The sequence below is a fragment of the Phyllobates terribilis genome, unplaced genomic scaffold (assembly GCF_046119375.1).
Source record: "Phyllobates terribilis strain yellow unplaced genomic scaffold, ASM4611937v1 Scaffold_1__5_contigs__length_1240528914, whole genome shotgun sequence".
NCBI lineage: Eukaryota > Metazoa > Chordata > Amphibia > Anura > Dendrobatidae > Phyllobates > Phyllobates terribilis.
In genome coordinates, this window is record NW_027362761.1 from 811,626,287 (window position 1) to 811,642,885 (window position 16,599).

At 41.2% G+C, this 16,599-nt stretch overlaps 1 protein-coding gene across 6 annotated transcripts in view; it reads left to right on the top strand.

The window, feature by feature from the left end:
* PTPN13 (protein tyrosine phosphatase non-receptor type 13) overlaps positions 1-16,599 on the top strand; it is a 388,996-nt gene that overhangs the window by 298,810 nt on the left and 73,587 nt on the right. For 5 of the 6 annotated variants that reach the window (XM_073637137.1, XM_073637140.1, XM_073637139.1 and 2 more), the window contains one exon: positions 4,054-4,188. In XM_073637137.1, coding sequence (XP_073493238.1) covers positions 4,054-4,188 — 135 coding nt within the window. The remainder of the gene's footprint in view (positions 1-4,053; positions 4,189-16,599) is intronic. The other variant, XM_073637138.1, reaches the window with a different exon arrangement.

The window sequence follows — 16,599 nt, forward strand, 5'->3', positions numbered from 1 at the left end:
TATATACACACACTGCACATACACATATATATATACACACACTGCACATACACATATATATATACAGTATATATACACACACTGCACATACACATATATACACACACTGCACATACACATATATACATATACAGTATATATACACACACTGGTAATACACATATATATATACACACACTGCACATACATATATATACACACACTGCACATACACATATATATATATACAGTATATATACACACACTGCTAATACACATATATATACACACACTGCACATACACATATATACACACACTGCACATACACATATATATACACACACTGCACATACACATATATATATACAGTATATATACACACACTGCACATACACATATATACACACACTGCACATACACATATATATATATACACACACTGCACATACACCTATATATATATATATATATATATATATATATATATATATACAGTATATATACACACACTGCACATACACATATATACACACACTGCACATACACACATATATATATATATATATACAGTATATATACACACACTGCACATACACATATATATATATACAGTATATATACACACACTGCACATACACATATATACACACACTGCACATACACATATATATATATACACACACTGCACATACACATATATATATATATACAGTATATATACACACACTGCACATACACATATATATATACACACACTGCACATACACATATATATATACAGTATATATACACACACTGCACATACACATATATACACACACTGCACATACACATATATATATATACACACACTGCACATACACATATATATATATACAGTATATATACACACACTGCACATACACATATATATATACACACACTGCACATACACATATATATATACAGTATATATACACACACTGCACATACACATATATACACACACTGCACATACACATATATATACACACACTGCACATACACATATATATATATATATACACACTGCACATACACATGTATACACACACTGCACATACACATATATACAGTATATATACACACACTGCACATACACATATATATATATACACACACTGCACATACACATATATATATCTACAGTACAGACCAAAAGTTTAGACACACCTTCTCATTTAAAGATTTTTCTGTATTTTCATGACTATGAAAATTGTACATTCACATGAAGCATCAAAACTATGAACTAACACATGTGGAATTATATACTTAACAAAAAAGTGTGAAACAACTGAAAATATGTCTTATATTCTAGGTTCTTCAAAGTAGCCACCTTTTGCTTTGATGACTGCTTTGCACACTCTTGGCATTCTCTTGATGAGCTTCAAGAGGTAGTCACCGGAAATGGTTTTCACTTCACAGGTGTGCCCTGTCAGGTTTAATAAGTGGGATTTCTTGCCTTATAAATGGGGTTGGGACCATCAGTTGTTTTGTGCAGAAGTCAGGTGGATACACAGCTGATAGTCCTACTGAATAGACTGTTAGAATTTGTGTTATGGCAAGAAAAAAGCAGCTAAGTAAAGAAAAACGAGTGGCCATCATTACTTTAAGAAATGTAGGTCAGTCAGTGCGAAAAATTGGGCAAACTTTGAAAGTGTCCCCAAGTGCAGTTGCAAAAACCATCATGCGCTACAAAGAAACTGGCTCACATGAGGACCGCCCCAGGAAAGGAAGACCAAGAGTCACCTCTGCTTCTGAGGATAAGTTTATCCGAGTCACCAGCCTCAGAAATCACAGGTTAACAGCAGCTCAGATTAGAGACCAGGTCAATGCCACACAGAGTTCTAGCAGCAGACACATCTCTTCAACAACTGTTAAGAGGAGACTTTGTGCAGCGGGCCTTCATGGTAAAATAGCTGCTAGGAAACCACTGCTAAGGACAGGCAACATGCAGAAGAGACTTGTTTGGGCTAAAGAACAGAAGGAATGGACATTAGACCAGTGGAAATCTGTGCTTTGGTCTGATGAGTCCAAATTTGAGATCTTTGGTTCCAACCACCGTGTCTTTGTGCGACGTAGAAAAGGTGAACAGATGGACTCTACATGCCTGGTTCCCACCATTAAGCATGGAGGAGGAGGTGTGATGGTGTGGGGGTGCTTTGCTGGTGACACTGTTGGGGATTTATTCAAAATTGAAGGCATACTGAACCAGCATGGCTACCACAGCTTCTTGCAGCGGCATGCTATTCCATCCGGTTTACGTTTAGTTGGACCATCATTTATTTTTCAACAGGACAATGACCCCAAACACACCTCCAGGCTGTGTAAGGGCTATTTGATCAAGAAGGGGAGTGATGTGGTGCTACGCCAGATGACCTGGCCTCCACAGTCACCAGACCTGAACCCAATCGAGATGGTTTGGGGTGAGCTGGACCGCAGAATGAAGGCAAAGGGGCCAACAAGTGCTAAGCATCTCTGGGAGCTCCTTCAAGATTGTTGGAAGACCATTTCCGGTGACTACCTCTTGAAGTTCATCAAGAGAATGCCAAGAGTGTGCAAAGCAGTCATCAAAGCAAAAGGTGGCTACTTTGAAGAACCTAAAATATAAGACATATTTTCAGTTGTTTCACACTTTTTTGTTAAGTATATAATTCCACATGTGTTAATTCATAGTTTTGATGCCTTCAGTGTAAATGTACAATTTTCAAAGTCATGAAAATACAGAAAAATCTTTAAATGAGAAGGTGTGTCCAAACTTTTGGTCTGTACTGTTTATATACACACACACTGCACATACACATATATACACACACTGAACATACACATGTATATACATACACTGCACATACACATATATATATACACACACTGCACATACACACACTGCACATACACATGTATATACACACACTTCACACACACATGTATATACACACACATGTATACACACACTGCACATACACATGCATATACACACACATGTACACACACACTGTACATACACACACATGTATATACACATACACGTGTATACACACACACTGTACATACACATGTATATACACACACATGTATATACACACACGTATACACACAGACTGCACATACACATCTATACACACACATATACACATGTATATACACACACGCTGCGCATACTGTACATACCAGCCTGTCTCCTCTTCAGTTCCTCTAGACTTCCATAGTTAAAGGAACTTTGGTGAAATCATGGTCACCAAATGTCCTTAAGCAGTCATAACTTCACAATAGAAATACTGGGGTCCCTAAAATAGTGGGGGCCCTGAGAAATTGCCCAGTTTTTCCCCCTTCCCACTAAAAAAAAATCTAACAAAGGAGACACAGGACTGTTGCGCACTCAGAACATTTCATAAGATAAGAATGAGACAACATTCCTCTCTCAAAACTACAGCAAATGTTTTCACTTCCCAGACATTTACAGACTGCCGTAAAAATAAGAGGAAGTGCTACACAATGGTACATATGATCCTGTCCCAACTTTTTTGAGTGAGACATGTTGCTACCATCAATTTGTAATTGTTACTTTTTCAAATGAAATTAAAAAATATCTCTTTCACCATCCGATCTGTGCACTATGTTCTGATTAAAATGTGGCTATAAGAGATTTCCAAATTTTGTTTTCCTCACATTTTATATAGCATCCCAACTTTTTTGGAATTGGAGTTGTACAATAAAAAAGCTACTTTGCTGAAAGTGTAACTATAAAATTTAATTCATAATTTTTGCCCCTGTGATGCACTGTTAATCGGTAAGAGCAAGAACACTTTGGCTCATGCATGAATGAATGTGATCATTGATGCTTTATAGAGATATTACACAGAGGTTGCCAGTCAGACTCGCTTTATATATTATCCAGAGCGGGTCCACTCCCATTTATGCACCTGCTCATTTCATGTTGCATGTGGTTGGTAATCACAAAAGAGTGGGTTGGATTAAAAACTTTTAACAAAAATGTTATTAAAAATACCTGTCTCAAAAATATCATGTACTTTTTTGTTCTTTATTTTACAAAGGAGCCTTCTTTGGAAAAATCATCACTGACCACTACTAAACTTTCAACACCTCTCAAACCAGGAGATGTCTTCACAGTTGTGTTGGGCAAAAAAGATGACAGCTTGGGGATAAGTGTCACGGTACTGTTTGACAAGGTTTTTGCTGTTTTTCTCCTTTGTTTTTGTCTTGCATGCAGTGTCTTTATGTGTTAGCATGAAGTATATAAACTGAAGTAACTGCCAAAGAGGAATAACCTCATATTACGACCTCTTTCTACCAATGGTCACTTTTTAGATATACTGTCTTCTACTAGTTACAGGAATAAATCTAGGACTAAAACAGACCATTGCTTATGGCACGTAGACAAACTAATAATCGGCCAACGAGTAACTGTAGGCTCCTCACTATCAACCTGTTTAATCAGGCCAGCGACAATCACCTGAGAAACTGGCAAAATGCTCTTTGGCCTGGTGCAATAATTTTATGAAAATTTTTTATTGGCAGCACATTGTCGACGATGTGCTGCCGATAACATGATGTTCTATACAAACAGAAAGATCCACTGGCGCAGTGGTTAGCACTGCAGCGCTGGGGTCCTGGGTTCCCACCAAGGACAACATCTGCAAGGAGTTTGTATGTTCTCCCCGTGTTTGCGTGGGTTTCCTCCGGGTTCTCCGGTTTCCTCCCACACTCCAAAGACATACTGATAGGGAATCTAGATTGTGAGCCCCGATAGGGACAGCGACGATAATGTATGTAAAGCGCTGCGGAATATGTTAGCGCTATATAAAAATAAAGATTATTATTATTATTATCCTACTGATCCTTCTGTGTCTATAAAATATTAGTCATCCAGTCTAAATAAGCCAATAAACAACTTCACATTGGGTTGTGAACAGCTGATCGACAGCTATTTAATGGCCTGGATCGGCTTCTGTAAGAAGTTCAGTAGTGTGTCTTCATAACATTGTAGGCAGGGCTGTGGAGTCGGTAAGCCAAACTTCGACTCCGACTCAATTTCCATGACACCGACTCCACGACTCCCTCATACATGGCTCATGTTTAAGTGATAAATTTACTGTAGCACAGATTCATCTCCGCTAAAAATCTAGACCCTTAGATCAGGAATAGGACAGACATTTTTAGGACATTTCATAACTTTCCCAAATTCTTATGAAAAAATATTCCCCACAAAGTGCATTGAACTACTCTACCCAATTTATTATATATTTTAGGAGTTGGAGTCGGTCCATTTTATACCGACTCCAACTTCGACTCCTCCAAAATGGACACCGACTCCACGACTTTGACTCCACAGCCCTGATTGTAGGGGTATTGGAAGCTGTGTTCTAGGGGCCCTTCCTATTGTGCAGGATTCGGTAGAGCCTTTAGGTCAAGAGCTCATCCAGATATCTGTTTTTCACGTATGAGTTCTATCTGTACTTTTGTGTTTTCCATGGATAGGACACATCCGTTGCAGTCTATGGATCTGTTCACATGAATTTTTGTTTTTGCTACCAGTTATCACAAAAAAAAATGGAGGCTTGTCTCAGACTAAACTCATCCATTCAAATTATTGCCATCCATGTGTCATTAGGGGGTTGTACCGTTGTACTGTTTAGTAGCTAGGAGAAATTTGTACATTATTTTTTTTTTGTATAATTGAAAAAGTTGATGAAATACAGATGGTAAAAACTGACACTTCTGAAAATAGGATTCAGACCTCTGATGGATATAGGTTTGCGTACAAGAAAAAAAAAACATAAATCTTATTGGGCCTAATTCTGCTGCTAAACCAGAAAGGAGATGATCTCTGTAATGGATATTGTAGTATGACCTATGCAGACTTCCATGACTAGTGTCTCTGCTGACTTAGGATAGTACAATTTGATTTAGTTTTGATACTGCTGTACAAAAGGACCTTACACATTTTGTAAGTCACATACCGTCCTGACAACTAGTGTGATGACCTGACCATGGGTATTGTGGTAGTCCAACTGTTGAATTTTGACATGTCCAGTTCTTTGTTCCACTGGAGATATATATATTTCAGCAGGCTCATTATCATCAGAGGCAGGATTACAATGACAGCCACAAAATGATTTACAGTGAGAACCACAAAAACTGATGGCAACACTGAGATCCATAGACAATATGTAAAGGAGTCTGCTGCTCACTGAGCAGCTGCTCACTGGGGTATATGTGGGGGAGGATGGTAGTATAGAGCTGCAGGACAGTGAGGCAGCTAGCTGGCTGACAGAAGGGGGGGTAGAGGGAAGAGTGCCAGGGAGGCTAGTCCTGATCTGGCACACCCCAATAAGTTTACAAAGTTGGCAGATGAGGGGGGTGTCGGAACAGGGGTAGCACTGCTGCAGCAAGGCATGTCCTCTGAAAGCCGGAGGAGTGTCAGCTCCAGTAAGGGGGGAAATAGGAGAGCAGGGCAGGCCAGGCAGATGCTGGTAGTGGGGGACTCAATTATTAGGGGAACAGATAGGGCAATCTGTCACAAAGACAGAGATCATCGAACAGTGTGCTGCCTACCTGGCGCTCGAGTCCGGCACATTGCTGATCGGGTTGACTGATTACTGGGTGGGGCTGGTGAGGACCCAGCGGTCATGGTGCACATTGGCACAAATGACAAAGTTAAAGGTAGGTGGAAGGTCCTTAAAGATGATTTCAGGGAATTAGGCTGCAAGCTTACAACAAGGACCTCCAAGGTGGTATTCGCTGAAATACTGCCTGTACCACGTGCCATGCCAGAGAGGCAAAGGGAGATTAGGGAGCTAAATAAGTGGCTCAGGAATTGGTGTAAGAAGGAGGGGTTTGGGTTCCTGGAGAACTGGGCCGAATTCTCAGTTGGCTACAGGTTCTACGCTAGGGACGGGCTGTACCTCAATGGGGAGGGTGCAGCTGTGCTGGGGGAGAAAATGGCTAGAAGGTTGGAGGAGTGTTTAAACTAGGGATTGGGGGGGAGGGTATTCATTTTATAGGTGGGGAAGATAGTGCAGATAGTGACCTGGGCACAAATAAAGAAATTGGGGGTGGGGTTAGAACAGTCAATATAGTAAGAAGGAATAGAGGTACAGGGAGATACATAAAATGCATGTACACTAATGCCAGAAGCCTCACCAACAAAATGGAAGAATTAGAATTAATTTTGTTGGAAAATAATTATGACATGGTGGGGATATCTGAGACATGGCTGGACGAGAGCCATGACTGGGCAGTTAATTTACAGGGCTATAGTCTGTTCAGAAATGACCGTACAAACAAGCAAGGGGGGGGGGTGTTTATATGTAAAATCATCCTTAAAACCTGTGAGAATATATGTGAATCTAATGAAAATGTAGAGTCCCTGTGGGTGCAGATAAGAGGAGGGGGAAAAAATAATAAATTACTGATAGGTGTTTGTTATAAGTCTCCAAAAATAATGGAAGCAGCGGAGAATATCCTCATAAAGCAAATAGATGAAGCAGTGACTCAAGGAGAAGTCATTATTATGGGGGACTTTAACTACCCTGAAATACATTGGGGAACAGAAACCTGTAGTTCAAGCAAAGGTAATAGGTTTTTGACAACTATGAGAGACAATTACCTTTCACAACTGGTTCAGGACCCAACAAGAAGGGGGGCACTGGTAGACCTAATATTAACCAACAGGCCACACCACATAGCGAATATACGAGTTGGGGGTCACTTGGGTAATAGTGATCACAAAATAATAAGCTTTCATGTATCCTTTAATAAGATGTGTAGTAGAGGGGTTACAAGGACACTAAACTTCAGGAAGGCAAATTTCCAGCTTTTGAGAGATGATCTTAGTGCAATAAACTGGGACGATATCCTGAGACATAAAACTACACAAAGCAAATGGGAGACATTTACTAGCATCCTGAATAGGACCTGTGAACAATATATACCCTATGGGAATAAACATGCTAGACATAGGAGGAAACCACTATGGCTAAATAGAGCTGTAAGAGGTGCAATAAGTGACAAAAAGAAAGCATTTAGAGAACTGAAGCAAGTAGGTAGTGATGAGGCATTATATAAATAAAGAAAATTAAATAAATTCTGTAAAAACCAAATCAAGGCAGCAAAGATTGAGACAGAGAGACTCATTGCCAGAGAAAGTAAAAATAATCCCAAAATATTCTTTAACTACATAAATAGTAAAAAACTAAAAAATTATAGTGTTGGCCCCCTTAAAAATAGTCTGGGTGAAATGATGGATGAGGATGAGGAAAAAGCCAATATGCTAAATGATTTTTTTTCAGCAGTATTTACACAAGAAAATCGCATGACAGAAAACATGATCAGTGATGACAAAAATTCTCCATTAAATGTCACTTGCTTAACCCAGCAGGAAGTACGGCGGCATCTAAAAATCACTAAAGTTGACAAATCCCCAGGCCCGGATGGGATACACCGAGCGAGTACTGCAGGAATTAAGTAAAGTCATAGATAGACCATTATTTTTAATCTTTAAAGATTCCATAATAACAGGGTCTGCACCACAGGACTGGCGTATAGCAAATGTGGTGCCAATATTCAAAAAGGGGACAAAAAACGAACTTGGAAATTATAGGCCAGTAAGCTTAACCTCTACTGTGGGTAAAATCCAGGAGGGTTTTCTAAGAGATGCTATACTAGAGTATCTGAAGAAAAATAACCTCCTGACCCAATATCAACATGGGTTTACGAGGGACCGTTCCTGTTAAACTAATCTGATCAGTTTTTATGAGGAGGCAAGTTCTGGACTGGACCAAGGAAATGCAGTGGATGTTGTGTATATGGACTTTTCAAATGCTTTTGATGCGGTTCCACACAAAAGGTTGACATAAAATTAGAACAATGGGGATAGGGGAAAATATATGTAAGTGGGTTAAGAACTGGCTCAGTGATAGGAAACAAAGGGTGGTTATTAATGGAACACACTCAGACTGGGTCACAGTTAACAGTGGGGTACCACAGGGGTCAGTATTGGGCCCTCTTCTTTTTAACATATTTATCTATGACCTTGTAGGGGATATACAGAGTAGTATTTCAATATTTGCAGATGACACTAAACTCTGCAGGGTAATCATTACAGAGGAGGACAATTTTATATTACAGGAGGATCTATGTAAACTAGAAGCTTGGGCTGATAAATGGCAAATGAGCTTTAATGGGGATAAATGTAAGGTAATGCACTTGAGCAGAGGAAATAAAATGTATAATTATATGCTTAATTGTAAATCACTGGGCAAAACTGTCACTGAAAAAGACCTGGGTGTATTGGTGGACGACAATGTCACGTTTGGTGTCCAGAGTCGGGCAGCTGCTGCAAGGGCAAATAAAATAATGGGATGCTTTAAAAGAGGCATAGATGCTCAAGAGGAAAACATAATTTTACCTCTATACAAGTTACTAGTGCGACCACACTTAGAATACTGTGTACAGTTCTGTTCTCCGGTGTATAAGAAAGACATAGCTGAATTAGAGCGGGTGCAGAGAAGAGCGACCAAGGTTATTAGAGGCCTCGGGGGTCTGCAATACCAAGACAGGGTATTACACTTGGGGTTATTTAGTTCGGAAAAATGAAGGCTTAGGGGTGATCTTATTACTATGTACAAGTATATGAAGGGACAGTACAAAGACCTTTCTACTGATCTTTTTACTCTGAGGCCAGAGACGGGGACAAGGGGGCATCTTCTACGTCTGGAGGAAAGAAGGTTTAATCATTATCACAGACGGGAATTCTTTACTGTAAGAGCAGTGAGACTATGGAACTCTCTGCCGCATGATGTTGTAATGAGTGATTCACTACTAAAATTTAAGAAGGGCATGGATGTCTTTCTTGAAAAGTATAATATTACAGGTTATATATACTAGATTACTTGATAGGGCGTTGATCCAGGGAACTAGTCTGATTGTCGTATGGAGTCAGGAAGGAATTTTTTTCCCCAATGTGGAGCTTAGTGTTTGCCACGTGGTTTTTTTTTGCCTTCCTCTGGATCAACATGTTAGGCTATGGGTTGAACTAGATGGACTTAGACTTCCTTCAACCTTAAAAACTATGTTACTATGTTGCAGCTCATCTTGCTCCCTTTCCCTTCACAATGACCTCTGCACACACTCATTAAATGCTTTAATACAAAAGAAAGTGTCAGACTAAGTCAGTTGCTGCTAATGTACATGTAGATTTCTTGAAACAAAAAGGAAATTAGATTCTAAAAAAGTCCCGGTGGCCAGTGTAACAAATGCAAGATTTCTCATTTTTACTTTTAAATCAGAATGTGATATGAAAAAAAATACATTTAATACAAAATTGGTCCTATAACCTTCTAATGTCACTGTTGCTTTGGAGTCCTGGGTTTAAATCCTACCAAGTACTGTACAACATCTACAAGGAGCTTGTATGTTCTCCCCGACTTTGCCTGGGTTTCCTCCCACACTGCAAAGATATGGCATTACAATGCACAAACCATACCTTAAACTTATCTATGAATAAACAAAATTACACTGACACACTTGACTTGCTTGGAAAATTAATTGGCCACGGCCTTTATTAAAATCATATAATACAGGTAACTTCAATTAATAACGTAATAATTATAAACAACCGCAGCTTAGCCAAAGCTCAAGCCCGTTTACATTACCTATAACTTATTGTCCATTCGGTTCCCCGAATGACTAACCCACCTGGCCATCTTGCCTGGATCAAGCAGGCAAGCATGGCCCCGCCCCACCCAGGGCCAACTCTACCATCGCCTGTAGATCTAAATTAAAAATGTCGTTACACCACTTCAGACAAATGGGTCCAATCACTTCTGCATAGGCCTGGCAAACCTCCCTCCAAGTCAGTGTGCCGAAAAGAAAAACCTCCAATAGATGGCATAAATTTATTCATGCACCTATTTACCCTTTTGCAAATTTTCTCACAAAATTTGAGATCCATAGATTTCACCCACACTAAACGGGGAACGAACTTAGAAAATATAACTTTGACACCAAAAAACAATTTTTTTAGCTCTATTAAACTTTTTTTCATTTGGAATAGTAAATCCATTGTACCTAATTTACCAATATCATTCCCTCCTAAGTGCACAATGATTATATCCGGGGACGCAGATCTTTCACTCATCATGGCAGCTTGCCCCCTGATTCCAAACCAGAAAATTCTTACGTTATCTGCAGACCAAGACAGATTCGGACCATAGCACCGCTGCTGCGCTCTCCACTCCGCCCAGTGCATGAAAGAATGACCTAAGATCCATACTGTTATACCTACAAAAATTTCAAACAAAAAGAAAACATTAGTATACATCACTTCCGGATATACACCCGATAGCATCCTGAACTCCATCTTCTAATTTTTTGATTAAGCCCTCACTCAAACCCAGTCTGGCAGCCTCCGTCGCAGCTCCAATCCTAAAAGAATGAGTAGAGAAATATTTATTACCCATATTTAATTTTGACAAACATTTACTCAAAATGCTTCTGAATTGGAACTGAGTCAAAGGCTTGTCAGACTGGTGAAGTAAAAACTTCTCACCTCCCAGGGGACGTAACCATAAATAACGCTGCACCAAGCTAACCGGACAAATACCTTTACCCGCTAAACATTGTAATTTTAAAGACGTACCCTTACCGGCTTGATCAGTTTTGGATTTAGCAATGAAAATTATTAATATCCCCCTCTTCAATGTAATATGTTGAAAAGCCAAACCTTCAATACCGTCTTTGCCCCTCGGCAATAGCTCGCCTATACGCAGAGCTCCAAGAAACAATAGTGCAGCTGCTGTGGAGAATAAAAGGGCTTCATAGTTATCGTAACAGCAAGAGAATGACACTGTACATAAATTTACCAACCTTTCTGGAGAAATGGGGCATCTGCCACCCCGAACTACTTTCTCTTTCTTGTAACCCTTTAGCACCTGCTTTATTAAAAAAAATAATGGTTGCATGCCTTCTGGCCCATAACCTTCATAAAAAATGACACACCAGATAATGTTTTCATTATCGTGGAATAAGCGAGCCCTCTATCAAAAAGTGATAATACAAAATGCAACACGGACTGCTCTGAACACCTATTAGCATCCATTTTCATTCTCCTACAAAATTTAACCCATGCAACCCAAGCCGACGAATAACCTTTCCAAGTAGAAATGGCCATAGACCGCTGTTACAGCTCCATTAACCTGACCAAATCAATCCCCAGAGATACTCCGGACACTCCACTCCCCTCTCCTGGGTGCCTGGGGCAATACTGAAGAAACTCTTGAACTGAAAATGAGACAGCAAAATAGCCACTGAATGATCGCTATCATCAACCTGTACCGCCTTCAGCCAAATATTCCTTTTCAAACACAGCAGTGCTAGATGTCTAAAGCCCCCGTCACACTAAGCGAGATCGCTGCTGAGTCACAAGTTTTGTGATGCAACAGCGACCTCAGCAGCGATCTCGCTACGTTTGACACTTAGCAGCGACCAGGCCCCTGCTGTGAGATCGCTGGTCGTGTCGGAATGGTCTGGACATTTCTTTGATCGTTGAGGTCCCGCTGGGTAGCATGCATCGGTGTGTTTGACACCTTACCAACGACCTTGTTGACGACTCAGACACAGAAACACATAGGCGTGCATCGTTATACAGATCGTTACGGGTCGCCGCATCGTTGCTGCGTCGTTGGGAAGATCTGACTGTTTGACATCTCACCAGCGACCACATAGCGACGCAGCAACGATTGGTGACAGGTCGTATCGTTGTTAGGATTGCTATAGCGTCGCTTAGTGTGACGGGGCCTTAAGAACTCTAATAACTAAACCACATTTGCATGACAAAATGTTCACTGCAAGGACTACCCCTTTTTTACTGGACTTAATGATGATATTTCTATTAGCTAGCTGACTGCCCCAAACTACTATAACCACTAAAATAGAAAATAGTTCTAACAATACTTCATTCTTCAACACCCCATTCTTACGCCAATGCCCAATGCCATTGACCCACACACCAATTACCATCCCAAAAAACACCAAAGCCTGATTCAGGAGCCGCATTCCTGTACAAACTTAACTCCTCTTCTGCGATAAAAGGCTGACGCCACAAAGCCTGGCCATTAAATGACTCTAAAAACTCCAACCAAACTTGTAGGTCCTCCTTAACTTCCTTTGTGACTCTAACATGAAATACAGGATTCCTGATTCCTGCAATATGTGCTGACAGGCGTCTACAAAATACTCTGCCCATAGGCATTATTCTAGCCACAAAGGCTAAAAGTCCTAGCAACAACTCGACCTCCTTCACTGTCACTTTCTTCCTATTCATCACTGCTAACAACACTTCTCTACATTTAACAATCTTAGCTATTGCCAACCTAAATTGCCCTTTACCTGTATCAATCACTATACCTAGATACTCTAAACAATTGGTTGGGTGAACTGTTTTTCCCTCCGCAAGCGGAATACCAAACTGCTTGCAAATTAATTGAAACATGGACAAAAGCTCATTACACACCAACGAGTCGCCAGGACCTATAAACAAAAAATCATCTAAGTAGTGCGCTATACCGCCCTTCATGCACTGCCGTGCTGTCACCCATTCTACAAAAGATGAAAAGGCCTCAAAATAAAAACAAGATACCAAGCACCCCATGGGCAAACATTTATCAACATAAAAGAAACCGTTGAAATGAAAACCTAATTAATTGAAACCGCTAGGATGTAAAGGTAATAACCTAAAGGCTGATTCTATATCGGCCTTGGCCATTAATGCCCCGGGACCGAAACTTCTAACTATTTCAGCAGCCTTATCAAAAGACGTATATGTAACAGTACTTATACTGCTATCAATGCTATCGTTCAAAGAGGTACCATATGGATAAGACAAGTGATGAATCAATCTGAAAGCATTCATCTCTTTCTTTGGAACTACACCCAGATGAGATAGCCGAAAATTTTTAAATGGCTGCTCCTTAAAGGGGCCCGCCACTCTTCCTTCAGCTAGTTCCTTTAACAATTTCGGCCATCTTGCGGTTTGGGTACTGCTCTAACCATGGCTGCATTTTACCCAAGTACTCCTTTGTGGAAGGTTGCCCACTTGCTTTTTTAAAGCATCTGGACGTAGCGTGCGACCCTCCACAAAAGGAGCACTCGTGCTTGTATTTACACGTATTCGGCCACTTACATTGTGCCTCATTAAACGCAAAACATGTACCTTTTCTAAAGGTACTAGTCTGAGCTGGTACATTTCGCTGAACATTATTAGGTTTACTTGGCAGCATTAAATTAAGCCATAAACCCACATCCTTAACTCCCGATTTCAAGGATGGATACACTGCCATCTTCTGGCGAAAGTTTTCGGCGTAAAAATACCAGCTCAAACTACCAAAATGTTTGTAAGCTTCTAACACTATCTCGACTTGCTGGGAAACTTTTCAACCATCACACTGGTGTAAATACAAAAAGCCTGCAACCAGTTATTAAAGGACCGAGGTACCGGCCTACGCCTATCCTCGTCTTTGTCCAGCCTTGACAAAAATTCCTTGGAGGCTGGTAGCAAAGACAGGATATCAATAAATTCATTACGCCATATTTTTTCTTTAACTGTCATGGACAAATGATATCCCAGCGGCGAAACTGGACATACCAGAATCTCCTTGTAACATTCTTCACCCACCCCTTTGACACCTGATGCCAATGGGGTTGCTATGGAATCTTGCTCCCCCCCGCCAGTCTCTGGGCCACTGTCTAGGTGCCTCCAAACTCCGGCTACACCTGTGGCCCCAGAGCACTGGCTAGCTGACCTAGAAGTGACAGCAGGGGGTTGCAATATATCCCTAAGGGATGACAATACTTGCGATAGCTGTTCTAATGTGTGATGTGTGACAGGTGGGCTATACTCACCACCCTCAGATGCAGGGTCCTGGGTCTGGTCATGCTGGATGAAAACCCCTGCCGTGGACATCCCGTTCTCCATACCGGCAGCCTCAGGACCAGCAACGGCTCCCTCCAGCCGGTGGTCAACTGAGGCCAGCCTGGACCTGCCGTCCGGTGACAAGTCAGCTGTTCCCCTGCGACTTCTTCTCCCCCCCCCGTGACCTCTGTGGGCGCACTGGAGATAGGGAATACAGTACTCTCCTCCTCTTGCTCCTACCACCAGTGCGCATGCCCGCGCCGCTGGATGACGTCATCTGGGGTTCCGGCGCTTCCACTGCGGCTGGCTCCATCTGCACTTCTGGACCTCTGCTCAGTCTCACCGTGGCGCTCCGCCCCAGAACATCACCGCTCGCTGTCTCCAGACAGCGATGAAGGCAGGCAAGGACTCCCTCTTCTCCTAACCGGCTGCACAGCTCCTCCAGAACGGCCTCCATGTTATACAGGTACGGCAGCAATTTCTTTTGGCAGCGCCGAGGACTGACAAGCTCATGGGCGCTGCCAGTCACTATATACCCCCACCACTTATTTTATTTACAAAATAACTCCCTTATCAGCAGGTGTCGCCAGGCGAAGAAACGCAATCTTCCCCTGCGACACCTCACTACTGGCTGGGATCCGCAGCCAATCCAGACCCTGCTGCTGTGGCGGGAAAACCCAGCTGGAAAAACATTATTCCCGCCAAAAACCCTATTTATTATTTTAACCCTTTACAAGAAGAGCACGTGCATGATAATGCCAAATGCTCCTCTCCTAAAGGTCTGGGTCTATCATTCTGATAGATTGTGAGCCCCAATGGTGACATGATAATATTGTCTGTAAAGTGAATTAATGGCGCTATATAAGTAAGTAAAATAAATATGGTAGCATATTTTTCTAGCATTGGTACACTGTGACGATATAACCTAGGAATCCCATTTGTGCATGCCTTGCTGTGCGTTTGCAGTTCTCATTCAGCATGTTGCCCTACATTGTGCTTTATATTCTACTTTTGTGTGAGTGTTGGAGCTTGGATGTTTCCTGGCAACTAGCTCAAGTGTTTGTTTGCCAGTCTTTGGGTTGATATTGTGTGTCCATTTGTATTTCATAACTTGTTTCAATGTTGGGCAATAAATTCACAGATCATTGTTGTCATTCAATAGACTTGAAGTCTGTTGTGGTCCAGACATTCCTCTCATACTTGTTCTTCGCTGAAGCTCTTGTCCATCTGTTTAGTTTTCCCATATACTTACATTGCAGAGAGATGACAGTTTACTGATGATTTAGGTTTATTCCTGTAGGTCCTGCAGTGTTACTAACAACCAGCTCTGTAGCTTGTTGCTTTTGGACCCATGTGCAGAACAATTCCGGGGGTCAGTTACCTAATCACCTGTGACTTTAGATGCAGCTATAAGTAATATATAGTAAAGGATCACTCACTCTGGCCGCGGTTAAGATATATGCACAGGCACGTGGTGTCTTGGTCACGTAGGAAGATTTATTGAAAGTCCATAAACTTCCAGCAGACAAAAACAAACAGCCTTCCTCTGGAATCTCTCCCAGCTGCTCCTAAAACCTGGACCCAAAATCTGAAATCTGGGGCCATTAAACACTTCTCAGCATGATCAGTGCTGGAGCCTTCTCTCCGGGTTTCATATCACCAAGGCTAG